This window comes from Hipposideros armiger, unplaced genomic scaffold, assembly GCF_001890085.2.
Source record: "Hipposideros armiger isolate ML-2016 unplaced genomic scaffold, ASM189008v1 scaffold_168, whole genome shotgun sequence".
In the NCBI taxonomy this organism is placed as follows: Eukaryota; Metazoa; Chordata; class Mammalia; order Chiroptera; family Hipposideridae; genus Hipposideros; species Hipposideros armiger.
In genome coordinates this window covers 2,721,598-2,748,624 of record NW_017731518.1, presented here as the reverse complement: position 1 = coordinate 2,748,624, position 27,027 = coordinate 2,721,598, and the positions used below count along the sequence as shown (strand labels likewise).

The 27,027-nt window shown below is 36.2% G+C and overlaps 1 protein-coding gene across 1 annotated transcript in view; it reads left to right on the top strand.

Moving 5' to 3' along the window:
* Nucleotides 1–27,027, top strand: part of MYBPC1 (myosin binding protein C1) — an 81,813-nt gene that overhangs the window by 16,787 nt on the left and 37,999 nt on the right. Inside the window, exons 2-12 of the mRNA XM_019651864.1 lie at nt 141–182; nt 2,695–2,736; nt 10,447–10,485; nt 11,014–11,049; nt 12,724–12,834; nt 14,448–14,596; nt 14,933–15,050; nt 16,552–16,603; nt 18,673–18,729; nt 23,807–23,973; nt 25,950–26,082. Of these exons, the coding sequence (XP_019507409.1) occupies nt 141–182; nt 2,695–2,736; nt 10,447–10,485; nt 11,014–11,049; nt 12,724–12,834; nt 14,448–14,596; nt 14,933–15,050; nt 16,552–16,603; nt 18,673–18,729; nt 23,807–23,973; nt 25,950–26,082 (946 nt within the window). The remainder of the gene's footprint in view (nt 1–140; nt 183–2,694; nt 2,737–10,446; nt 10,486–11,013; nt 11,050–12,723; nt 12,835–14,447; nt 14,597–14,932; nt 15,051–16,551; nt 16,604–18,672; nt 18,730–23,806; nt 23,974–25,949; nt 26,083–27,027) is intronic.

Below are 27,027 nucleotides of genomic sequence, written 5' to 3'. Positions count from 1 at the left end.
TGATGCTTTTCTTGCTTTCTCCTTCTTGTCAGTATAGGTAAGATGGCTGTCTGGAGTTGAGTGCAGCCTGGTGCTGTGGAAAAGTAGCTTTTCTCTGTGATACGTGAGCCTAACTCTTCCATTACTGTTTTCATTTCTAGAAAATGAAGTCCCGACCCCAGCCCCAGCCCCACCCCCAGAAGGTAAGTGGAAACACTATCTCACATGTTTTGGACTGTAAATACAGAATGTCTATCCCAGCATGATTTGGCCTTCATTGAACTGTGAGCTTTAGTCTAACTCCTATGAAGAAGTTGGTTGACCACAGTTGTGATAGGTTTATAATAAACAACAACAACAATAACACATTGTGCTTATATAACCCTCTCATATTAATCTAATTTGGATGACACATCATATACTTATAAAACCCAAAAGTTGTAGTTATGCCCATGTTTTTGTGTTGTGGAGGCTGAACCTTCAAGGGTCTGAGGATTTGCAGTGATTTTTCACATGTAGCTAGGGGCAAACGAAACCCACATCTGTCTTGTGAGAGTGGGGGTGGTGAATCCCACCTCAGTCCCGGAAGATCAGCAGCCCCTTCTAGACTTGAATTATGCCACCATCAAGTACCTCCAGAAATGCCTCATCGAGTTTCCAGAAAGCTTTGGTGGCCTTGGAGGCTCAACATCAGAAGCAGCTTCTCCAGTTCTTAGTACCCTGTTGTCCACCAGGTGGCAACAACAACAACAAAATAAACAAGAAGTAACAAACAGTTCCAGTGAACTAACTCCCTGACAGGTAGAAGCAGTGCCTAGCGACACACAGCAGGTGACGCCTGCTTTTACACCTACATAGTTTTATGGAAGAGAACAGGATTAAAAGAAATGACAAGCCCAAGTGGAATGTTAACCCTCAACAGGGGATCTCCAGAATTATGTCTATCTAGTCAAATAGCCCCAAAGATGGTGGCAACCAAAAGTATGTGTATTTTCCAATGAAAACACCAAAGTACCCTCTCTCATCACTCTTCCTCCTTGAACAGGGTGAGAAGCTGGTATTCACTCAAGAATTATTCACAGGGTATTTACCATTCACATGACTCTGCCCGAACCCTTCAGAAGGATACAGAGCTATCGACCCAATACTTATTGATAACTAGGTGCAAACATACTGTACTAAATGTAGTGGACAACTCTAAGTAGAAAACATTTCCCTGTGTTCAGTTTACTTATAGCCAAGTAGAAAGTAAAATACAGGCCAGAGAACAATTAAATAAAATACAACCACTATGTTGAAACATGAGGCAAAACTCTAAAAGCCTTGCAAGGCAGTAGGTGACTTAAAGCATGTTACCTGAATTGACAATGCAGCATGAAGACAAGGGGCCTACAGACCAATCCAGCCTGGCCGAGAGCAGTAACTGAATAAGGTCTCAGTTGCTGGTGATCTTTTTGCATGGAAATTTAGAAAGGGCTTATGAGACTCTTCCACCAGAGAGATCATTTTCAGGAGGGCAGTTTGAGAAATCTAACTGCTCACAGGGGCCCCTTTGTCCAGCTAAGAACACTAGATCACACACTCAAAACCCTGAAGTAGTATAGAAGAGTATTGCTGTGTGTCAAAATGAATGAAACAAGCTCAGTGCCACATGAGTTTAAACAGGGGCAAGCTCAAGTTTAGCTTTTTTTTCAACCAGTATAAATGTGTGACATTCTTCTTAGGAACTTCTTCTTTGGTATGTTTCCTTCTTGCATATACAGATTTATTTTTGCCAACATTGTGTGCACTGAGAACCTACAGACCATTACAGACATAACCATTCCCCTCTGTTCTTCCAATCAGTAGCTGTCACTGGGCCACTACAGAGTTCCCTTATTATGCCATATTTCATATTCATTGCTCAATACTGACTTCCTGTTGCTCAAGCAAGTCTCCTCCCAAACTCTGTTAAAACCGTCTTTATTAATTAAGATTCAGGTCTCTAGTCAATCAAAAAAAGAGGGAATTCATGCTTGAAACAATTCTTTTCTTATATAGACCACAAGTCACACACCATTTACAGGTATCTAAATGAATGTGATTCTGAACAGAGAGAAATGCAAACTGGATGGTCTCAACTAATAAAATCTGATTTTGCTGCTCTTGTATTGCATTTATTGCCACTCAACCTAACCTAACCTAAGAAAATTAATATGTGCACCAAAGTATTTTGAAATATAGTAAAACTATTGTATAATCACAGATTTTGTACCCTGGTTCCTTACTATAATATTATTTAGAAGTTCAAACGATTAGAACCATTACATGGCTCAAACTTCCTTAAAAAAGTCAGTCTCTTGTTGAGGTCTACAAGGAAATGACCCACATTTTATACTCACTTCCATGCCAGCATATTATTTATAACATGAACCTGCATGTTATAACAGCAGCTAAGTGTATTTTAACAAAATCTGTATTGCATGTTTCTATGTATAATTTTTTCAAAAGTGATCGGATTAGTTTCTTTTATTAAAAGTTTCATGCAGCTCTACATTATAACTCCCAAATTTATCATTCATATACAGCATAATAAATGAGTATGATTATCATTGATGATCTGTCTGTTGTCATTTATTTCTCCCGGCCCACCCTGCCTCCTAACCCATTGCGCAGCGCACAATGAAATGCTTTCCTTAAGACACTGTTAAAAATGTGCTTGTACTTTCCACACAGAGCCAAACAAAGAGAAGGAAGCTGGAACTGCACCACCCAAAGGTGAGTGGAGGGAGGGAGAATGAGGCTGAATTCAACAAAATTAGAAGCAGAAAGGTCAGTAATGATTACCATGGTGGCTCCATGGAATTTCTGTTTCATCTGTGTGGTTAAGCGTTTCTTGTTTGCATCTTATCTGTACAACCCAATCAACATAATGACAAATGATGGTTTGATTAGTTTTTATTACACACATGTCTAAAAGAAAAGCAAAAATAATAAACATATCACAAGCACAATTGAGATGCTAGCAAATTAATTGCTGGTTTCCAACTTCTAATGTGCATGTGAAGGGAAAGAGGCGTCCGATCTTTTGGGATTATGCCAATTTGGAAAGTTATCTGGGTTGCTCACGTTTTTCTTTAATTGAACGTTTTTCATGTTACTGTGTGAGCTGTTCCAGGTTTCACTAGTAATTCTGAAGGCCAGCATCTTATTTTGTAACACTGACTATGTGTTCCTGTAGACTTACATATAATGATTTATGTAGCTGGACAAGACAACCTCAAGCAAACATCGTGTTGCTCCTTATTGATTTGCAAACATTTATTCCTGCAATATTATTCTGTTTTTGCTTTATATGGAGAGAGTCCAGTTTTAAAAAATGGGTGATCTTTATCATGTGGATTCCTGATAAATTCCTTTATCCCTCCATGAAGGTTGTCATTGTCATTTTTGACCATGTGTCCCTAAGCTAAGGAACATTCGTCTTTTACAGAAGAAAGTTTTCACAGAGGCAGATTTGAGAATCTGCTTTATACATTTGTATCATCATTTATATGCTCATTTTTTATTTGTGTAATGAAAAACATAGGTCAAATTTTAGAATAACCAATCATTTCCTGACTACAATAAGACTTTTTTTTTTTTTTGCTGGACACAACCCAAAAGTATGTTGAGTATCTCTTTGTTCTTACTATGTCATGTTTCATATATCAAAGACTCTGACATTATCAACTCCTATACATTAGTAAAATACTTTTTTTCTTTCTTTCAGTACATTGGACCACTTTCCTTCAGCTAACTTTTATTGACACACTCATAAATGAACACATAATATTAGTACACTGACTTTGTCCTTGACCTTCAGTGGTTCCCTTCGATAATATCCTGAACACTAATCCTGGCCACGTGAGCCACGGTCTGAAGGCTATCTGCTTTTGGAATGCAGACAGTGCAAACTCCTAGAACTCCTTCCATGAGATGGGTTCAAGGATGTCTGGATATCCTGGCTGAAATTACTGTAACATTATTCTCTTCAAGGCCAATGGCATACACATCTGTTTCCAAATTTGGAAAGGTCTTTGGGCCAGGCTGTAAGGCTCAACCAACACAGCAGATGATGTAATCCCAGAGGGCATGCTGTCAAATTTTAAACAAAGCCTGTGTCTGACCCTTAATCTGAAAAGTCATCATATTATATTTGCGTGCGTAAATGAGAAAATGTCTTTCCATATATTACAATCAACCACCCAACCACCCACCCACCCAACCAACCAACCAGTAAACCAGTCAACCAATTAATAATAACTCTTCTCTTTATGCAGAACACAGTTGGATGAAAAAGCAAGGCCAAATGACTAGGGAGGGTATTCTGAAATTAGTAGCATGTTTTTTCTGACATTTGTGAAAGTTAAGCAAGGCCAGAGCCACATGTAATCACATATCCAGCTACATAAACTGTAATGTATATATTTGCCTAGGAAGAAAATCAATTTAGGATAAAAGGTGACATCCCTAAATAAAGAAGGTGGGTAAATGGAAGTTATTTCTAAATATACAAACCTTTCAACGATTACCCACTTTCAAAAAGGACAGGAAAATTTCAACAACAACAAAAAAGACACAATAAAAATTGCTGTATGCATGGCCATGGTTGAGGAAGAAGAATTGCATGAGCATAAACAAGATTGACAGGTGCAACAGACCTTTCTCCGGGATTGGCTACAATGTCCTTCTCTGCCCTTCACCTTCTCCCAACCCTCAGTCCATCCAATTGTTTTTTATAACCATTCAGCTCAGGTTTCATTCCTTTATCCAGGTTTCTCTTGACTTTCATCTCCCCTTCCTCCTCCTGATTTCTCTTGGACTTATTGTTCAGTCACTCTTTTCTCCACTAAATTGTGTATTAATAATTCACTCCTTTCCCTAACAGGCTGTAAGCTTTTTGACAGTCAGGCACCATGTCTTAAGACCCCTTTGGGCCCCTCATCTCATTTTTTCCAGTGTCTGGCAGAGAGCTGTGCAAGGCGATTTCCTAATAAATACCTGTAGAATGAATGAACAATTGAATTTCCACGCTGGTTTAGATGCTGATCATACAGAGAATGGTAATCTAGGTAGATTTTCATTTCCACTTGCTGGGCAGGAGGGTGAGTGTTCTGTGCAAACTCTTAACCAATGAGGTTCAGAATGACACACTGACGCTGTGCATTAGGTGCTCACCCTCAGAACAGATGGATGATGTAAGACCAACTCACTTAAAAAATTGAAAATGAAATAAAGTGAGACACTTCTCTTCTTGAAAAAGCGGGGGAAAAAAATTGAAAATGGCCATGCCTGGATAGTAGTAGTACATGTTCACACTTTAGTCCCATATCTCATTGGTTGAAGTATATTCAATGAATATCTCCAAAATTGTCACTATGAAGAATGCTTCTCATAGCAGCGCAGCCTTAATATCACTCCTAGATTGCCTGAATCATTCTGTGACAGCCTGGAACTGTTCTAAAATTGTTTTTTTTAGCCACGGAATGTTGCTTGGTTCTGATATCAATCTTACACATACTTCTTGTGGGTACAGTTGCCTACTTTTCAGATTTACTAAGAGTCTCTGTCTGGGAAACAGCTGATTTCCCAGGAAGGGGTTTTACTATTTGTTGGTTTGCTTGTTTGTTTGCCTCTGGACTTGTCCATCCAGCTATCCTGTTCCTTAATACTGCCCACTTTGTCCTGGAATTGAAACAATAGAGATGACAATAAAAAGACGTGTTTAACCAAACAGCAATGCCAGAATCGAGATGTGCAAATCCCTTTCAGATCATGCTGGGAGGCACTGTCCTTATAAAAACAATGCTACCATGGCTTAGAATTTTCCCAGAATAATGACAGGTGGCAAATCAAGAAAATGCAAAATATAGATTCTTTTGTATACCCTCAGTGGGGCCAAAGATCTGCCTTTTATCCTAATGTTCATTTATTCAGCAAGTTTTGAAAGGCAGCTATGTGCCAGGAGAGAGTCAGGCACTGGGTCTTCCCTCCTGGAGCCGAGTTTAGGGAGCTTTAGAGAGAGGAGAATGACCATCAACAGAGGACAGTGGATTTCAGCTTTGGAAGCAGACAATGGCCACAGAGGGCCATGTGTAGAGAATAATGTGGGTGCTCAAGTGGGATCATACTTTTTTTGGTCAACCCACACTGTATGTGTGCACACAGAGCCAGGAGACTGAGTGTCTCCTGTGCCTCAACAATTGGCCTTGTGGGAAGTTTCAAAACTGGTCCTGTGAGTGGCTGCAAATGTGCCAGCAGCCTTAGAATTAGAGACTGCTTTGAAGATCAGTATTCATTTCAATGCCTAAGTTCTGATGCATATTTTTTAATTGTTATGTTTTCATCTTATTTGCTTATGGTCTGTATATTTTTTGGTAAACTTGGTCGGGATAGTTACTGCCTCTTTTTGTTTTTCTTCCAGAAAAATAACTGCTTTTGGTAATCGTGGCAAAAGAAGTAAAATTTTCTTTTTCCAGGCATTAACATTACCACATAAACTGTTACAAATGAACCCTGTGCATGTTAAAGATCTCACATAACTTGAGATGAAGCTTTTTTCTTTTGGTGTGAGTGTGGTTGGCAGAGGAGGAAGTGAATCAGCAGAAGTTCCAGCAAATTTCTCCTAAATAATATGATTTTTTTTTAATTAAAAGGATGATTAAAAATTTGGTTTTTTTTTTTAGGTCCCTTTACGTCTGCAATAACATTATCTTGGTACTCCTTACTAGCATGCTAAAATGTTTTTGCGCAGTTTTACCTTTAGATATCAGACAGCCATCTACTAAAATGTCTCTGTGCTTTATCTATATATTCTAATTATATATTTCTTTGTAACGAGCTTTCTTAAAAATTAATATCACCATACTTTTCAATTTTAAGACAAAACTATTATAAGATACAACATTGATTGAATAGATTTGGAGGAGAAAAAATTCATGAAATATATATATTTCTTGTAAGATGAATCCTGATTTCAAAAGCATCGAAGTGTGAAGGCATGTGTCTTCTCATTAAGAAAATGTGATAATCAAATGCCTCAAAACATGGTGAATTAATGTTAGCTGTTGATGTTATTGTCTTTCCCATGTGGTGATGGTTGTTGATGTTATTATTGTTGGTCACGTATGCCCATAACTACTACAGCTGATGACTCTGCTTGAGGAATTCATAAATTTATCTAAATCAAAGCATTTAACTGAGGCTTGTTAACAGTCACATAGATTTTAATTTTATATACTTTTTAGTCTTTATTCTAAAAATCCCAACAATAATCCCAAGTTTGTTTTACTTTAAAAATTAATTTAAAATGCAATTTAAATCAACCATAGGTAGAAGTGATTTTATGCTTGAGTGTGGAGAATTCTAAGAATGTACACATTCTACTATGTCTGGAGGTCTCTCCTTCGAACTTCAGGTTTCATATGTACCCCCTTAAATCTCAGGCTTGTAATATGACTCCAAGTTCTTTCTCTACTTTCCAGACATTGTTCTCTGGGAACATCAGTTGTTTAAAGAATCATTTTTATGGTTTTACAAATGCTACTTTCCCATGACTTAATGGCAAATAAACTTCTGTTTTGGTAAATTTCCCTTCTATGTAGCTGTTCTGGGTCCGTGTCTTCTTCATGTACGCTGTATTCTAAAGAGCCAAAAACAAATGTGTGTGTTTTTATCATCATTGTAGTCACCTTTAAACAGAAAATATAACTTACATATTGTATTTTTTGTTTTGTTTTCTTTGGAAGTGTTTTTTGTACGATGCCATGCCTTTCATATGTGTTGCTGAATTAGACACAACCCAAAAAAGTTGCATATTCAATTTCCCTTCTAACAGTAGAACCCGTTTTTCCATGGTAAAGAAAAACAATGATGGGTGCTTGTTTTACTAGGGAGACCATTTCATGGACGGTGTAGATGCCTGACCACTGAGCTGTACACCTGAAGCTGAAGCTGAATAATATCGAATGACAACTATAATTAAATAGATGTATAGTCACAGGATGTGGAAATACAGCGTAGGGAATAGAGTCAATGGAATTATAACAGCTGTATACGATGTCAGAGCCCGTAGTAGATTGGGGGAGGGGGAGTTACCACTTTGTGAGGGGTGTGATTGTCTATTATATTGTTTTGTACACCTGAAACTAAAAAACAAAAAACTATAATACAAGAAAACTTTCTAGAAATAAAAGACTTAAATGTAAAAACAAACAAACAAAAGAAAAATAATGAAAACTTGCATTCTTATCCAATTCAACCAAATTTAACCAGGCAGTTTTTCAAGAATTTCAGGTCAGGATCTCTTCTTAACTTCATTTCCTAATCTAAAGGGCTGCCAGGACCAAAGCTACTTTTAAAAGAAGGAAACAGTAAGCTTGTCAATTATATTTTCTAGCATTCAGTAAATTTGAAAATGTATGTACAAGGACTAAAATATTACCAATTGAGAAGTAATAGCTGTTTGGAAGTATTGTTGGATTATCTAGATCACTTCATGACCCTTTGAAGCACTATTTTAATATGTGGTGCCTTAATAGTCTAAAATAATTGTGCATGTCCCCCCAGATAGTCTTAACATTTACTGGACACTGAAATTACTCATCAAATTTTTGCTTAAAAAAGTAGATTATCTTTTTATTTTAGTTTTATAAAAGTATGTCAATACTTTTTTCTCAATCATTTAGCATTCTAAACAATTAACTCAAAGATTCATTATGCCCTGTGCACAAAGCATACAAACAACCACAAAACCTATATAAAATAAAGTGTTCATTTGACTCAAAATGGTTCTAGTTTCTATGTAATAAAGGAAGTCCCTTTCTACGATTTGGTTGAGTTTTAAAACTTCATTTTCAAGAATTTTACAGGACTTTAAATCAAGATTCTTTACATATTTCAGTAAATAAAAGTCTTCAAATAGGTTAAAAAATAAAACACTGACATTGAATTAAATTTATGGCAAATAATACTTTAAACTTGCAAAGTATTTTATTTTTCATTATGTAAAATTTAATTACCTAACAGTCTTCTGAGTAGAATTCTGCTGATAGTTCAGAAATACCTATACTTCCCCAAATGCACCATTTTGTGGAATGTTAATGGATATTCCGGGAGAAAATGATTTAAAAGTGAACGAAGTTTGGGGAATGCTAGCTGCTGTATCATGTCTTGTCTCTACTCCCACCATGCAAGTGCATATTAGCACACTGAAGGCTGTGAGATGTCCCTCAGTAAACACTCACACACAATACAATAAAATACAAGCATTTAACTTTATCTAGCCTGACATCCTCCAAGCTTCTTGGACTACAGAAATCTTCCTCTGAATAATCCTGACTCTTGCAGTATCCAGTGAATCACCTCTTAGATTCTGAAGCTACAAATTAGGTTCTCTATTACTTTATTTAGGTTCTATATTACTTCAGTTATTTTGTTAAAAAAATACTAAAACATATCCCTGGTTGACAGGCTAATAAATAATATTTGTAGCAAGTATTCTAATAGATTATACGAAAATGTGCTATTTTAACTCTTCTTTTTCCCATGTGCATGTGTTCGCTGTATCCTATTTTAATAGTCATATAAGTTCATATTTTGACATTCACAAATACAAAGATTATTATTATTTACACTTTTGCTAGTCTTCAGGCTTTGGGAGGAGAGGGGCTGCAGTTCAGATAACATCAAATATCTATTTAAGCATCTAAAAAGTAAAGACATTTTAAAATTCAGACGTTTTAGAAAAAGGGAATATTCAGTGTCTTGCACATAAACGCCCCAAGGCATATTTTGATTTGTACAAATGTGTGTGGATAAATATTTTTAAAATTATATAGCATTGGCCAACACCAATATCATCTCGGGGAAATGCTTATAGAGTTTCTACAATAATCATTGGTGAATTTAGTAAGTATGAAAAATTGATTTATATTAGTTAATGTTGACTTTTGTTTCTTAAACATAGAAGGGCAATTAATCATGAGGTTTTCGGGGTGGGGGTAATAATTTCTCAGATAGTACATATATGCTTTTGTTTGTGTCGAAGTGATTATGGTATATGAATTATGCCTGTCGTTGACTTTAGTTATAAAATGAGAACTTGAAAATCACTTCTGTTGTTGATTTCGTCAAGGTTTGATTTTTTTTTTAGCATTAATTATTTTCCTAATCTATAATCACGTAAAACGTTTGCATAGAGTTCCAATGATTAATTTACACTTTCATTTGGATTACCTTACTCTCTCACCTTTGCATTTATTTTCTTCTCTTTTTGCCTGGAATACTCAAATTTAATCTTTCAGGTACCAAGTCTTCTAAGGCTTACTCATCAGCTAAAAGTGTTTTGTGTAGTTTCTCCTTTTCTTTTTCAGATTTCTCTTTTCTCAGGATACTCATGACGAAGTCCTTTTCTCCTTGATTTTGTACACCTATTTCTTGTTTCAGATGAAGAGGAAGTCTTCCCGCCTAATGCCCTGCCTCCAGGTTAGGATGAATCCAACCCTTTCTTTCCCCCACTTTGTAATTTATTAGTAATTGACAGTAAAGGGAAGAAAAGGCGGAGCCCGCTGCTGAGACAATGTGCAGGGCAGAAGCACCAGGTTTTGCCCGTGTCAGCCCCAAGAGGGAAAATGTTGGCTTCAGTGAAAATTTTTGGTTTTATATGAGAAAAATTTTTTAAAAGAGCCTTCCTTTATGAAATAAATAAGACTCTTAAGTCTTGGGTATAAATTTTAGGGACAAAAATGTCTGCCTTCCATTTGCAACTAGGTACACTTTTCCCCTGTTCTTTAAGTATTAAGGTTTCTGAGTTTATTATCACTTTTTAAATAAGACATAGTTTTAGAGATGTTTTCATAGTTGAAGCTCTACTGATTTTTCCATCCGAGACAACTTCTAGTTTCTTTCTCCCCGTCATCAGAAGAGGGTTGAGGGGGAACCAAGAAGGTTAAAGTCAGCACTCCATGTTCACCCCGTTCCCTTTGCATGATCCAAATCACACTTTCCTTTCAGGTTTGTGTAGTCGGGCCCTGGAAAGAAAAGATTCAGGTGAGCACATGCCTGGAGCAAGGTGTCCCCACCTCATCCTAATATAATCAATCACTAATGACCTCATTTCTTGAAGTTCTATTGATTCTAATCTTTGTTTTTTTGGTTTTTTTTTCCAGTTTGTAGCTCGCAAAGCAATCTCTCATTAAATTACCTTTTACAAGAAAACTAATGTGTTGAGAAACAATTAATTTTGCATGATACGCACACAGAAATTCAGGAATCTAGCTACATATACCAGAAGTTTGTTCATTGTATTATAACTATCATCTTTAACATTTGACAAATACACAGAGATTAAGAAACTTTTAAAATCTCCATTCTGGGGTGTGCTGGAGTTAGATGATAATTCACACTTTTTTTTTTATAGAACTTTACATACAGTTGATAAGATACCTACAAATACATCCTGCCAGCTTTGCTACAATTCTGTGAGGTTATTTAGTCATTCAACAAATTTGAGTTGAAGGCCTACTATGGTCCTACTATGGGCCTCTGATGGGCCAAGCACTTTTGCAGGCATTTGTAAGTATAGAAATGAACAAAACAATAAAAATTCCTACCCTCATGTTCCAGATGTGAATGGCCACTATTCACTATTGTTATTAATATCACAGACACACACAACATAAAATTTTAACATCAACTTCCTTATGTGAAAAAATTGTGTAATCATGACTACATTGCATAACTTCATTGTGAAAATGATGGTCTCCTGTGGATAGAAATACTAAGCATGATTGATACATGATGACTAAAATAACTAAATCTACATTTTCTTCTTTTCAAGAAACATTAACAGGTAGAGTTGGCAACCCACGCATTTTTTTTCCCCATTTATTAAGCAGCTGAAACTGAACTTCTCTGAATTCAGCTCTCAGAGACAGAAGGAATAGCTGCAGTTCTCTCTCTATCTTCCTCACTGGAGCTGACTGATGATTAAACCAAGCCAAGCACCTAGAGTGCAAAGTAGGAGATGCAAAACAAACTTTATTTCCAGGTTCTCTCTCTTCATGGGAAAGCCTCAAAGAGTTTTTTTTCTTTCAGTTTTTCTGTTTTTTTCCCCCTTTCAGGACGCTCCTAGTATTTTTGAAATTTGTACCTGCAGGTCATGCTCTGTTATTCAATTGTCAAACTATGGCCACATCTATACAACCTTAATAGAATTGTCTAATTATACAATAGCAAGGAATTTAGAAATACCAGGACAGGCTTGGTTGTCTGACCTTTCCTGGTTGACCTACAAACTGACCCATCCAATTCTGTTGTTGTATAGATATGGCCTTGGAGCCAGTCACCTGGAAAAATACTGAGAGTACTACTTTAATTTACTTCCCACCATTACTATCTGTTAGGAGACGGGTAGGATGGGGACATAAAGGAACCACGGCTCCAACAAGGACAGAGTAACAACCGACCTGAAAAGATTTACTATTTCTAGAAATTAGAAAATATTCCTTTATCCCATCATGGAAGAGAACCCTGTAACAATGGGAATCTGTCACTCTCTACTGATGGTTGCAGGGGAGATGGATGGCAAGAATGATGTTACATTTATCCAAGTTTTTTAGACAAAGAAAAGCTTCAGCGTTGATGAGAATGAGAAATCCAGGTAAGTCTGCCTATGAAGAATTGAGCCCTGAAATGACCCTTTTCCTCCTTTCTGCTCATCAGAATGGTCTCTTGGCGAGTCACCTGCCACAGAGGATCAAGAAAAGCAGAATGCGAATTCTCAGCTGTCCACCCTGTTCGTGGAGAAGCCTCAAACAGGAAGAGTGAAAGTTGGTGAGTGCCAAGCGTTAAATCCTGCTTTTTTTATAAAAAAAATGCAGGTAAAATTCACATAACAAACTTAACTATTTAAAAATGAACAGCCAGTGGCTACTAGTACACTCAGTGTTGTGCAGCTACTACCTCTATCTATTAGTTGCAAAACATTTTCGTCACCCCAAACAGAAACCATGTACCCCCCATTAAACAGTGACCCCCCCATTTTTCTTCCCCTCAGCCTCTGGCAACCACTAATCTGCTTTGTCTCTATAAATGTCCCTATTCTGTATATTTCATATAAATAGAATCACACACTATGTGACCTTTTGTGTCTGGCTTCTTTCACTGAGCATGATGTTTTTGACGTCCATCCAAGTTGTAGCATGAATCATCAGTACTTCCCTTCCCTTTTGTGGCTGTATAACATTCCATTATATGTCTATATTAAATCCTGCTTATATAACCTGAAAAATTGGGTGAAAGCTATCATTTCAGTACACTTTAGCATGTAGTTGTCGAGTGCCTGGACCCTGGAGTTGGGTTCAGATAAGCCTCCTCATCCGTCAAATAGAACTAACACTCACTACATGTGAAGGAATTTGAACAGTGCCTGGCATGTCTTAGAGCCCTGAGCCATTGTTTGCTGTCATTACGCTACACCTCACATCCCATAAAATGATTACAAATCTCCACACACATTGGATCATAATGTGTAGTATCTCAGAGGAAGCTAGGCCATCAGATGGTTCAACTCTGGGAATATGCGTTCCAAGCTACCGATAACACACCTCCTGTTCAAACACTGTTCTGAACCCTGAGTATTACATGGGAGCCCTCAGAACTTAACAGTTTAAATGGGATGAGCAGACAACAAGAAATTAAACGGAGAGAGAATCACAAAAGCCAAATGCTGTGAAAGAAATAAACAGCAGAGTGAGTTAAAGAACAACTTGGGCATCCAAGAATTTTAACTAAATACATTTTTATGAGGAACATATTGGGATCAGAAGTAGTCTTTGACACATAACCAAATATTATGCGCATGAACACATGGCTGACTATATTCTTTCAGGTCTAGAATGTAGAAGCACCCTGCCTGTGAGTGGAAAGGTTTGCTCGCCCCGTGTTTTGGGAAGACATCAAGATCCCAGGCTGGCTCCAGGCTAGAGTTTTGATGTCCTTAGGATCTAGGCAGGGATCAGTCGATTCAAATAGATTGGCAGGTTTATTTAAAAAATATCAGTTTCATTTAGTCTTAATCCTATAATTCCAGACTTCCCATCACTTGTCTAATAAAAAAGATTTGAAAACATTTCTATTATTTATATATATATAATTTGTGGGGTTTTCCATTTTTATTTCATATAATATAAAACTAAACAAAAATTATTTCTACTGATTAACCCATAGCTCCTTTTTTGCTCCATAAACACAGAGTATCCTAAGACCTTCCCTACTAAAAAAAAAAAAATAAAAAATAAAAAATCAGGGCCATTTCATTGCCCAATTCCAGGGTCACCAGTCACATCATAAGATGTGCAGTGCAGTCCTGTGTAACTCTTTCCAGTTGAGAGCAAAACAAAAGACAATTTTTAAAACATAGTCTGAATCACTTGTGCTTTTTCTAGGTGAAAATATCAGCTTTATAGCCAAAGTCAAGGCTGAAGATCTTCTTAGAAAACCCACTGTCAAATGGTTCAAAGGGAAATGGATGGACCTGGCCAGCAAAGCTGGGAAGCACCTCCAGCTGAAGGAAACCTTCGAAAGGCAAAGTCGGGTATGGCCCTGAACTCCCAGCACAGGGACTTAGCTAGCTCATCCCTTCTGTGTAGGTAAAAGGTCATTTTCAGGTTCAGCTTTGAGAAGTTTCAGTTCCAGAACATTCTCTGGAGTTACCATTCCTAGTGTCTACAATCTAGCGTGGTTGCCCTGCTGTGCCTGCGGGGCTGTGGGGCACATTAACCCCTCTTCTATTGAGAACATGCTACTAGACTCCCCAGATACAGACATGCCTTTAAGACAATGCTGAGGAATTTGGAAAATAACTGAAGTGTGATGGAGTCTCTTGTCGGCAAGGTCGGGCTGCAATGTATCCCGATGCATTTCTTTGCAGGTGTACACATTTGAGATGCAGATCATCAAGGCCAAAGAGAACTACGGAGGGAACTACAGATGTGAGGTCACCTATAAGGATAAGTTTGACAGCTGTTCATTCGATCTTGAAGTACACGGTAAGAGAGCTTTCTCGCTCGGATAAGTGTGACGTCATTTTTTTTTTGAATGAGGTTAAGGGGATGGACGAGAATGAGGTCATTTTATACCATGAGATTTTGAAATAAAGTGTCCTTTAAAATGGTGTGTGTTTCTGATTGTGGTAGTCTCAGCAAGCCTGCTAAATTAAGTTGTTATGAAACAATTTATAAATGGAATTTGGGGGTTTTATTGCCACGTGTCTCTTGGCCATGCTATGTGTATTCCTTCAACCTCCCAGATAAGGGTAGATTGCCATTTTTTGCTGCTACTGAGTATACCTTTTTCATTGGGTCCACTTATTCCCGCTCAGGTTTGGGGATAAGCTAATATGGTACAAGGATGTCAGGATACCCAGGTGGAAAGGAGGATTTCTCGTATAAGGACTAACATCAGATATGGAAATTCTCTATCCATATGCTCTGTGCACTGCTCAGTGGGAATTTAATAGGGATAAATGTAAAGTTGTGCATGGAGATTGGGGCGGGGGACACTTCTATAAGTACACAAAGGGAAAGTTAACGTGGCAGCAAAGATCATAAACTTAAAATGAATCCAAAGTGTGATGTAGCTACAAAAGACAAAGCTGATGTAATTTAAAACTGGGCCATTACAAGTGGTATAGATTCTAGGTTTAGGAAATGATACTACTCTTTGCATCATGCTACCTGCTCCACATTTGGCATAATGTCTTTGGCCATGGGCACCAATAGCTCCACTGGGATCCCTTCTGGAGCAGGGTACCCAACCGGGAGGACAGAGCATCCAGAAACCATGCCCTATTCATCTTGAATGTGTGGGTGAAGGAGATCAGGCATATATAACTCATTGCAAACAAGGGGAAGGGCTGTCACACAGAAGAAGGCGAAGGTCATTTTCCTTGAGAAGTGTTCAGGCAGATTAGAATCAAAAGGTGAAAATTACAAGAAGGTGAACTTTGTGTTAACATTAGATTGGGCTCTTTCATTAAAACTCTGTAGACAACAACAGAAGGTTTTGAGATTCTCATTCTGACAGATGTCAAGCGGAGGCTACGTGACCATGGGTGGAGGTGCTGTTGAGATTTCTGTGTTAAGTGGGAATCTGGTCCTGAGCAGTTCTTCTTCAACCTGGCCAAGCACCGCTGAGAATCCCTAGAAGGGCTTTTTAAAAATATTGATTTCTGGGTGCCTATCTCTGATCTGGTGGATCAAACTCTCTAGCAGAGAGATCAAGAAGCTGGTATTTTATAAGTTCCTCAGGTGATTCTAATGGGCAGGCAAGTGAACTGACAACGGGCTAAGGTAACTCCTAAATTCCTTTCATTGATTCTGTGTGATGGAGGGTAAGTGATGATATCTCGGCAGCTCAGGCCTCCAGGAGAGCTACCCCACTTCACTTGGCCTTCCTTCCATCTGAAAAATCCCCACAGCCTGGGAAAGAACTGAACCCCAAACTGCCTTCTTAATGGTATTTATTTTATTGTTTACTCTCCTTTTAAAGAATCTACCGGGACGACTCCAAACATTGACATCAGATCTGCTTTCAAGAGAAGGTAACTTCAAAGGGGGATCTAGGTAGCTTTTCTATAAAATGAAAGTGGGGGATTTTCAAAGCACACTTCCCACTCCTCCGCCCTCTATATTCCAAATGAGATCAACTCCTTCAACTGTAGTAAAACATACTATATATTCAAAAGTTAGTGTTCTAGAAAAGCCATGGGTTTAAGGCCAAATCAAGTATATACTGACCATTCTTAAGAATATTCTTGTTATAATGAAGCTTCCATTTTTGCAGGTTTCACAGTTGCCTTAAAAGAACACACTTTCAATCTATTCATATCTGGCTTCTTCCTTAATTGCATTATTTCCCATCAAATGGTCAAAAAAGATAAATATATAAAGGTTCACATCTTATATAGCATCAGTTAAGTAATGTCAGAAAACTTATATTGCTTTTCATTTCAAAAATCACATTATGAAGCCATTAAGCCATATACCCAGAAAGCCACAATTAAGTAGCTACTGAAGTTAACATTATTTAAATATTGAATTATCCTAAATGAAAGACTACCAAGACTGAATAAAAACCCTATAGAAAGGCAAATACTGATACCTATTTGATTTATTTTGCAACTGCCAAGGCTGAAAAACCAGGTCAAGGAAGAAAAACGAAAACATTTTTCTAGTCTATAAGAAATGTAACTAGCTCCTTCCTGTCATTATTTTACTCTCAGTACTTAATTCTTCCATAATATAAATTCCTTAATGAGACCAAATATTTTGTTTTTCCTATGACTAAATCTACACACAGTTTTGTTGAATAAGGAAAATCATCTCAAACTATTACAAAACAACAATTTAGTCTGTTAATAAACGTCATTATTTCTTTCCTAAGTTATGAACAAATGAAATTTTTAATTACTTTAAAAAGATATTGAATATGACCTGATCAATCAATTGGTATTCTTCTAAGTCGTAATTTTCAAATCCCAGTAGTTTCCTTCCACCTTGCCTTTACCCCATGTGCAGCAAACGCAGAGGTCCAAAACTATGCTCATACCATGAACAGTGTATTTTAGGAGAGGGAAACATAATCTACCAAATTTTGTGCTTTAAAGGAATAGAAATGTGTTTACTTCAAAATGCCTTCTCCAAGTACCTGCTATTAAAGAAATTTTGAAAACACCTTATTTGAGTTATATTCGTATGACTTAACATTTTACACACACTGTTTTTGAACCAGCAGACTCTTCCCTTAGAAACCATAACTTACATTTGTAAAGAGCAGGAAACAAAATCTTCATTAAAACATTAAACGTGTAAGTAAATATGCAGTGCCATTTAAGTGTCAGCTCCATAGCTTCTATTTAGTGTTTATAAGAAACCACAAAGATGGCTGCATGCCTCATTCAAGATGCATTTCTCTATAGGAAAGCCTTCAAATTTTCCTAATAAAGGGCTCATCAACAATTCAAAGACAAATTTTTGAAGAATCTGTTTTACAAGGTATAACTATTAACAAGAAAATGAAAAGATTATAATGATTTCCCTTTGAAACAGAAAGGAATGCATCTTTAAAAAGCTCCATTTTTATGTTATGTTGGTATCACATTATCTGCCTCATCTGTTGGCAGACACAAAGAGGTTACCTTTGAATATAAGTTTTGTACTTATATATTTGACACTGGTACACTTCGCCGCCAAGCCAATCTCTGTTAGACATGACTAACAGAGATCAGCAAAAGTCCTTTGCTTTTCACACAGGTATGTTTCTAGAGCCCCCCACTTGCAAAAACAAAGTACTTTGTGTTGTTTGGCTTAAGTGCATTTGTGTTACTCCGTGTTAACACAAATCCAAGCCGTTTTATATATGCAATCTGCAAGAACGTGTCTTCTGAAATCGTAGAGTGACACAAGCTCCTCATGTTTTCTTTTCCACAAGTACATATTCCAAACATTTTAAATGTCACTTGTGTGAAAAGAAAGAGTTTGTGTTGATTTAGTCCCATGACTTGTGTGCTGGTCCAACATTGCATATACGTTATATGTAGAGTGTTTGGGGGAAACTTGTGTATGTGTCTCAGCATTAAACCCCGATTTGCTTTTCTCTTGTTAATGACAGTGGAGAAGGTCAAGAGGATGCAGGGGAACTTGACTTTAGTGGTCTCCTGAAACGTAGGTGAGAGCCAAGTGATGGAGTGAGGCGCTGTGGCTGGAAAATCTTTAAATGCCCACTCAGAGAAGTCAAGTTTAAAGCAGATGTGTTTCAAAGAATTTCTCATTTCTTAAAATGTGTTTTGCTTATAGAATATAACAGAGTTGACTAAGAAAGGGACAGACAAACAACTGCATACTAATCTGTTTGAGATTTTAGCTGATGCTTTAACATTTTCTTTTGGAATGTTTTACGAGTTTTATCATATTTTCTTAGTTGGGGATAAAGAGATTGAAAACTGAGACAGAAGACTTAAATAGCTAGAAACCTCTGATTTCGCTCATGATTTCTCTCATTTGAATCGTGATTCCCTGTGATAATTGAATAAATAAAGCCCTCCATTCTCCTGCCTTTGCTATTTGACCGAAAAATCAATTTCACAAGTTTGGTAGATATCTCTGCAGGTATATATATTTAAAGGCAGACCTACTTTAAAAAACATTTATGATTTACTGTATTTCACCAAATCTAAGACACCATTCATTTTAAGATATACCAGTATTTTCTAAATCACTAAGCAATAAAAATTTCTCCAAATAGTTTATTATGATACATTATTGATTACAAGGTACATCTTTCTTTCAGAGGTGTTTAAAATATGCATTTTAGAAGAGATAAAATATGGTAATAAAATGGAAGTAAATATTTAGTATTATCACTCACATTCTCTTCACATTTTTCTCTCTTGCAATAAAATTTCTATAATTTCATTATGGATATTTAGCACATAACCGATGTAGAGGATTTCTTTCCATATATTTGCATATATATATAATCATGTCACATATGATATTATATATGAAGTTATACATACCTAGATATTTAGTGTAGAAACAACAATAAGAAATTGGTTTTTGGCTGGGATTGTGTTTATCTAGCAAATTTGTGAATAAAGAGTAAAACTATAATTCTAAATTAATTATATATAATATTGATATCAGTTTTTATTTATGTTTATTTATGTTTGCTATGGTTATTAAAGGAACAAAGTAAAAATATGCCTCACAACAAATCACAAATAGTAATAACTGGGTTTGTGGTTATTCTTAGTTTAGTTGGATGACTTTATTCAAGTTTTAACAGATGAAAAAATTACCCGAGCTCTAAACATTTAGGTTAAGAACAAAATTATTAACAGGTGCAATTTGTTAATTACCAACGGATATTAGTCAATCAATAGACCTTGGCAGTATCAAATATATCTTTCCTCCTTTGGATACTTCAAATAATAATTAGCCTCAATAGTATTTATTAATTCCCCACATTTACTTAAAGCAATACTATTCGAAGTGACGTTAAGTGAGCCACACTCTTCCTCATTCTACAGGTGAGAAACCAGGGATCAGAAATGTTGAATGACTTACCCCAAGTCACACAGCCTAGTCAGAGGCAGGTCAGGGACCTAAATCCAAGTTTCCCTTTTCTGAGTCAGCTCACCTTGTGACTCCATATAAGAAATACCACTCTGAATTGACCTCAAAGTTGATGCTTCAGTTTATAACATAAATTGACACTTCATGACAAGAGAGGTTTTTTGTTTTTCCCTGCAATTATTTACTCAACCAGGAAAATACTAAATATTTTCTTTATGTAGAATATAATGCTACAGGTGACATGAGGAAAAGAAATCCAGTGCCTTCTAGTGCCTGGCACACAGAAAAGGATGAATACATATTTGTGGGATGCAAAAGGTAGTGGTAAAAACATAGACGTGAGTCTCAACTTTGGTCCAGTTATATGTCCTCTCTGAGACTTGGTTTCCACATCCATAAATGTAGAGAATGAAAACTACTTAATAGAATTATTGTGAGAATTAAATAAATGTAAAAGGCTTGGCTCATAGGAGTCAAATAAATATTCACTTCCACCAAAAATGTGACATTTTCCCTTGAAGGGCTTATATTCATAAAGAGACAAAATACACACACAACGATCAATCAAAATGTGATACAGTAGATTATTAAATGTCATGCTCTGATTGAAAATGAAAAATAAGGAAAAGAGAACAGTAGTTTGCAGAGTAAAATAAATCACCTAATTAATTGTGAAAATTAAAGAAATTAATAAAAAAAGACTAAAGAAAAAAATTACTAGAAAACATGGGCAGCCAACATGTCTCCAGTTCTCATTTTCTTTACATCCTTTAATTAAGATTCGTGTTCATAATTAGATTGTTGTTAACATAAGACTATATTCACTTAATATACTATACTAATCCACAACATAATTTTAGAAATCATTGTGTTTTCCTACTAATTTGTGAATTGCATGTGTTTTCATGGTGGTAATGACACATGGTTACCATTTCTACTTCTCTAAGAGGGTATGGCAAAATCCCTATCTAAATAAGTATCATTACAACCAACATCTCCATACAACAAAAGATCTCCCTGCCCTGAAAAATGCCAGCATACTTTAAAGAGACATTAGTTAAATTATAGTAAATCTTTGGGCATCATCTTGTTATGGGATTTGACCTATATAAATACTTGAAAGTTTTATTCTACATAAAATTTCTATAACTGCTTTGTACTTCACAAGGATCATCAAGTTATAAAAATTTTGATGTAGATGAACGTACTGTGAAGGCTATCTAGGTCGATCCCAGTGTTTGGAAAAGAATCAAAAATACATACTGAATTTGGAATTTTTCCCTACTCTAAATTAACATAGCCATGCAGATAGGCTATCTGTAGCCACAGTGGTTCTGAATAAGGTAAGGAAATGCTACAGGTGGGAGTCTTGACCTCACATTCCAATACAAAGTGAGGAATACTTCAACCTTGCAATGTGGAATTCAATTAAGTGATGGAGCGAAAAGGAAGGAATACCCAGGAAGTCTTCAGTGTTTACATGCAAAATTTGATAAAATTAAGAATATGGTAGAGTGGAGTATATTTTGGTGTTCTAATGAAAAAAAAAATGATGAGGGTGATTGGTTTTATGACTCTACCAACAAAACCTGAGAAATTACTGAAAATGATGATCTTTATTACTGGTTTTCATCACATAAATCTTTACCTCATGGATCTAGGTATGCCTCAGTGTTTGATTTTGTCTCACTTTAGCTATTTTAATCCAGTTTGATATCTTTAAATCTTTTCACCAGTGTCAGGAGGATACTTGAAATGTGTATGTTGTAATTCTTCTTGGGGGAAATACAAATTTAACACAATGTGTAATATAGCATAATTTTACAGTTTGGGGACTCTATTGAGACTGGAATGGAAAAAAATAGAGCGCTAATAAAGTGGACTGAGGAAATACCCCCAGACAACATATACATTGGTACATACATACACATTTTAATTGCAATCCTCCAAAACTTCCTATAAAATATTTAAAAGTTGTATTTGAAATTTAAACTGCCTTCAGGCAGTAGATTTAGTAGATCTGGCAAATTATTACCAATATTCCAACTTCAGGACAATTTTCTTAAGCAATTTCACCACGTTAATAGAGGGCGTTGCTATTTCAGTGAGAGGAAGGTAATACTTGTGTCTTGAGTTTTGAAGAGGCACATTTTCCTAATGGCATTGCTTAGTCCTTCCCACAAAGGTGACGATGGACCCATGACCTCTGGCTTCCTTCCACTTTCCAGATTAGCCTCAGCAGCCTCCTCCAGGGGGCAAAAAGATTTACATGACAATGGAAATTAGATATTCAGAAGTCATCCTTGCCTAACTTCACCCTAAACTCTATGTTAATATTTATATTCTCCTCCCTTTTCCCTTGATTACAATCCGGTATTTCCTCAAGAAACTCCGAAACAGATGTAACTCATGTGACAATGCAAACATATGTAATCCATCATTTGCTAACATGATAGCATGAATCTGTTTTCACACTGATGTTTAAGATGCCTTGACCAGTTTTCCTGTAAAGTCATATTCAAACCAGCATTGTTCACAGTAAGTAGTCACTATAACATTTTCAAATTAACCTGATAAAAGGTGAATTAAGCTTAAACAAAATCAGGACTATTTAGCCAGTAAGGAAATCAATTTAAATTATATTTTGTGTTTACACTAAGATTCTTTCCCTAAAGGGTGTTTATTCCTGAGTTTTTGTTTCATATTTTGGTTTTAAAATAAGGGCATACAAGTGTACTTGAACTCTTATTTTTTTAGTTATATGTGTTCTTTATTTGTTCTTTAGTCAGTGATTGAAATTTGGGGTCATAATTTTGATAAGTACACTAAGAAGTTACTTTCCCCTTGTTCATGGAACACTTAACCATTTGCTTTAAGGCTAACATTTATATCTTTATGATTGACATCAAACCTCCTTTCAAAAAAGTTCAAGATGGTACTTTAAAATGAAATATGAAAAAAATTTTTGACCTCATTCTCCTTTCCCCTTGACAATTTAGAAAAAAAAGTTCTTTAAAAAGGCATTTGTAGTCACAAAAATCATATGAAAATTAAAAAAAAAACCATCGTGGCAGTTTCAAATATTTTTTGGATTAAAAAAACAGCAAAAAAAATGGTTAATGTACACATGGTAAGAAAATATGCTATCTGCAAAATCAGAACGTTTGGTGTTCTGTATTTGTACTGTCTCCATATACAGACAGCTAGCGTGTGTACGCCAATGAAGGAAGGAAGATCGCATTTTTCTTCCCTAGACCAATATTTAACATTTCTAGTTCTTAATCTACTTTTCAAAATTATTTCAATACACATATCCTAGATGAAAATTGATCTTAAGTTCCTGAAAATCTCACCTTCTAGACTTTCCAATTGAAAAAAAGTAAAAATATCTTCAGGATATTTCCTGATATCCTCCTCTCTGCCTAATGCTGTGTTTTTCTCTAGGAAAACAAGAGTGTTAATCTAACTGCACACGTATCTGATCTTTAACTACCCGGAAGTTTCTCTGAGACTTCAAGCAAAGCTAGTAGGCTTTCTTAGTTTAAATACTCAGGCACTAAACAGAGCTGTTAACACTGAACCGAAAAACCCATACCACACTGCGACCTGCCTTGCGTCTAAGAGCCAGCGAGCAGCTACTAAACTAGCCAATGGTTCTCCCCGGTTAGGGAGGTGAAGCAGCAGGAGGAAGAACCCGAGATAGACGTGTGGGACCTGCTGAAAAATGCGAACCCCAACGAGTACGAGAAGATCGCCTTCCAGTACGGCATCACCGACCTGCGCGGCATGCTCAAGCGGCTCAAACGCATGCGCAGGGTGGAGAAAAAGAGCGCAGGTGAGCCGGACCGGGAAGCCTGGCCACGGGGGCCGCGTCCTGTGCCCGCGAAAGACGTGACGGTGAACCCCAGCGGGTGATCCTCTTTCCCCCTGGGTTTGGGGCGGGACTGGATGGGATGGGGTTTGCAGGGGCTACGCTTCTCTTAGCTACCTTTGGCCCCAGGTGAAGTAGCTCACTTCCGCGCTCAGCACTGGCTCTGCAGGTAAGTTACAGACAGCTACCGAAGGTTTAGGATAACAGAAGAATTACATTCAAGTATTACCACTTACGGCGTATTATGGAATCTAAAATATTCCCACGGTCCCTGGGAATTTCTCAGCGGCCTCTTTCTCCAGCCTCCATATCTCCCTCACTGTCAAATTCTTGATTCTTATTTAAGCAGAGTAGATGCGATGACTTCTTGTTTTACCTTCATAGCCTTGCACCCATTTGATGGGGCAGAAGGAATTCACATCTCACACCCAATACGGTTATCAAAGTGTTTTGTAAAACACTTTGCTGCTCCCTGAAGATCTAAAGTGGGTGCAGTTTGTTGTGGTTTTAAAAACCTTTAAAAAGAAAAAACACTTCGAGATGTTGAAATTTAAAATGAAAAAAGAAATACGTTTTAAATTGATCATTAGCTCTTCCAAGCTTCCTATACTTGGTCATTGTCAGTTATTGGTTTTATGACACATCAGGTTAACATATCAATCCTATTATTGTTTGTTAATGTTCAAGTAGAATTTAAAGAAGGCCACCGCTTCTTTTAAAAAATCTGCCCTTTATTTCTAAACCTCCCTGTAAACTGATTGAGAAATGGCCCCAGAGAACTATAGAAGTATCTTGTTTTTGTTTGGTTTACATAACTCGGCCATTCCTACTGTCGCAGACTCCTGAACTTCTATTCCTGAGAGGTGTCTGAAACTGTGAGTCACAAATTTGTGACTTCTAAGGTGTGGAGCCAGATGACATTTCTTTCCCCCCACAATGACGTTTCTTATTCTTATCACTTACCTCTGAACTGATGCCTTGAGGTATGTGATAGATAACTTTTTTTTAAAGCTATTGTTTCTTTTATCTTATTAAAATACGACAAAGTGAGCTTGTTTAAGCAATAGTTTAATACAGTTGCAATGATGGAAATGCAAGCATGACAACTTCATCAGTTATTCCACACTTAAGGGTATTTTCCAAACTATCTGAATGAGAATTATTACCTTTGAAATCTGAAAAATTATGAAATTAAAAAAAAAAGAAGTTAATGACCTCTATTTAGGACTTTTCAAAGACAATATTTTTAAAAAACCACTATGTTCTATATTATTTAAAATGTTTTAAAATCCTGAGTTCCCAATTATACATGAAGGGTGTTTTAAACATGCCACTATTGGGGAAAATATCCACAGTACAAAAACTCTGATAAACCTACTATTTCCACTAGTCAAAGGCATTAAATTTAATCTTATGAGTTGTTGAATTTATCTCATAAATTCCATGATAAAAAAATTGTGTGTGGCATAGAAGTACAAAAGTAATATCAATGATTCTGACAATAATCATGCTAGAAGGATAAGCATATTCTTCAAGTTCAATTTCATTGAGATGCTTTATATCATACATTTCCCTGAAGGATTAGGAGAGTTATATTTTTTTAAGTTATTTTATTTTATTTATTTATTTTTTATTATATATATATATATTTTTTTAAATTAGTTTCGGGTATAGGACAATCATTTTTTAAAGCCCTTCAGTAATTCTTTTCTTATGTTTCTTCCAAAAACATGTGGATTCTCTTTAAAAATTTTAACCATCTTGTATATAAATCAACAGAATTCTAAAACATACATGATAATTTGAAAGGCTCCAAATTGTTTTATTTTCCAAGTCTCAATTTTCCATTTTGTGTTAGGTTCTCGTACATATATTGATTATTTAAATTCATAGCATTTGTATCTACATATTAACATAGTTTTGCTTCTTCTCTCTATTAGCTTTTGCAAAAATTCTTGACCCTGCATATCAGATTGATAAAGGAGGCAGGGTAAGGTTCGTTGTGGAACTGGCAGATCCAAAGTTGGAGGTGAAATGGTATAAAAACGGTCAAGAAATTCGACCCAGTACGAAGTAAGTGGGGCTTTGCAAATAATCAGTGATAACTATATGAATCAAACAGAAGTTTGACAATTTTCTAGGAATAAAAGTGCTTTTTAGTTACAACTTCATGAATTCAAAATCATATGGAAGGAGAGTGAAAACTTTTCATGTATTTTGGAACCATTAAAATTATAGCGCTGTATAAATTAAACCTTGTTTTATGTTTTAATTTTATATGAACTATTTCAGGTGATTCCCAGTCATAACTGTGTCGCTATAGGTTATATGCGATTATTTCAGAGCATTGCCAGATTTCTCCCAATTTTTTTTAAAATTTGAAATACGTATTTGATATACCAACTGGGTATCACACCTTATAATTAGATAACTTCGTTTTTCCAGAGTATCATCTAAAGCCTGTGTTAAATTATTTCTTGGCCCTCTCCCAAATGAAGGAGACAGACTAATCTCTGATGTCTGATGGTATCTCTAGTCTATTATGAAACTGCTTTACAGAGATCCTTCTCAGCCTGAGAGATTTTCAACTCCAGTATATTGGTTTTAAAAGTTAACAGGGGCTACATGCCTATTTATAAAAGACTTTAATCCTGAAAATCTGTCACTCTCTAGTACAATTAGGTGGCGTCCAATTTCTTAATGTGGTCATGTGTCTACAGAGTGACTTTGTGATGATAATGTTTGTATCTGGTAAAAATCTCATGAAGGTGGCCTGAATTTACCAAAAACATAATTTTGCTTGGTTATCTTATCTAGAAAATGTCTAGTGTTTTGTTCTTAAAGTCTTCAATTTGAGAATTTTCCAAATGAAATCTTTTTCTTTAGTCTATTATAATGCCCTAATATACCCATCCATAATCCAGATCACAGATAATTAAATCTTGCAATCTTCTTGACTTTTAGTGCTGTGTTTCCAAATACCCAAGTTTTTTTTCTTAGTATTGGGTTGTCGGAAAA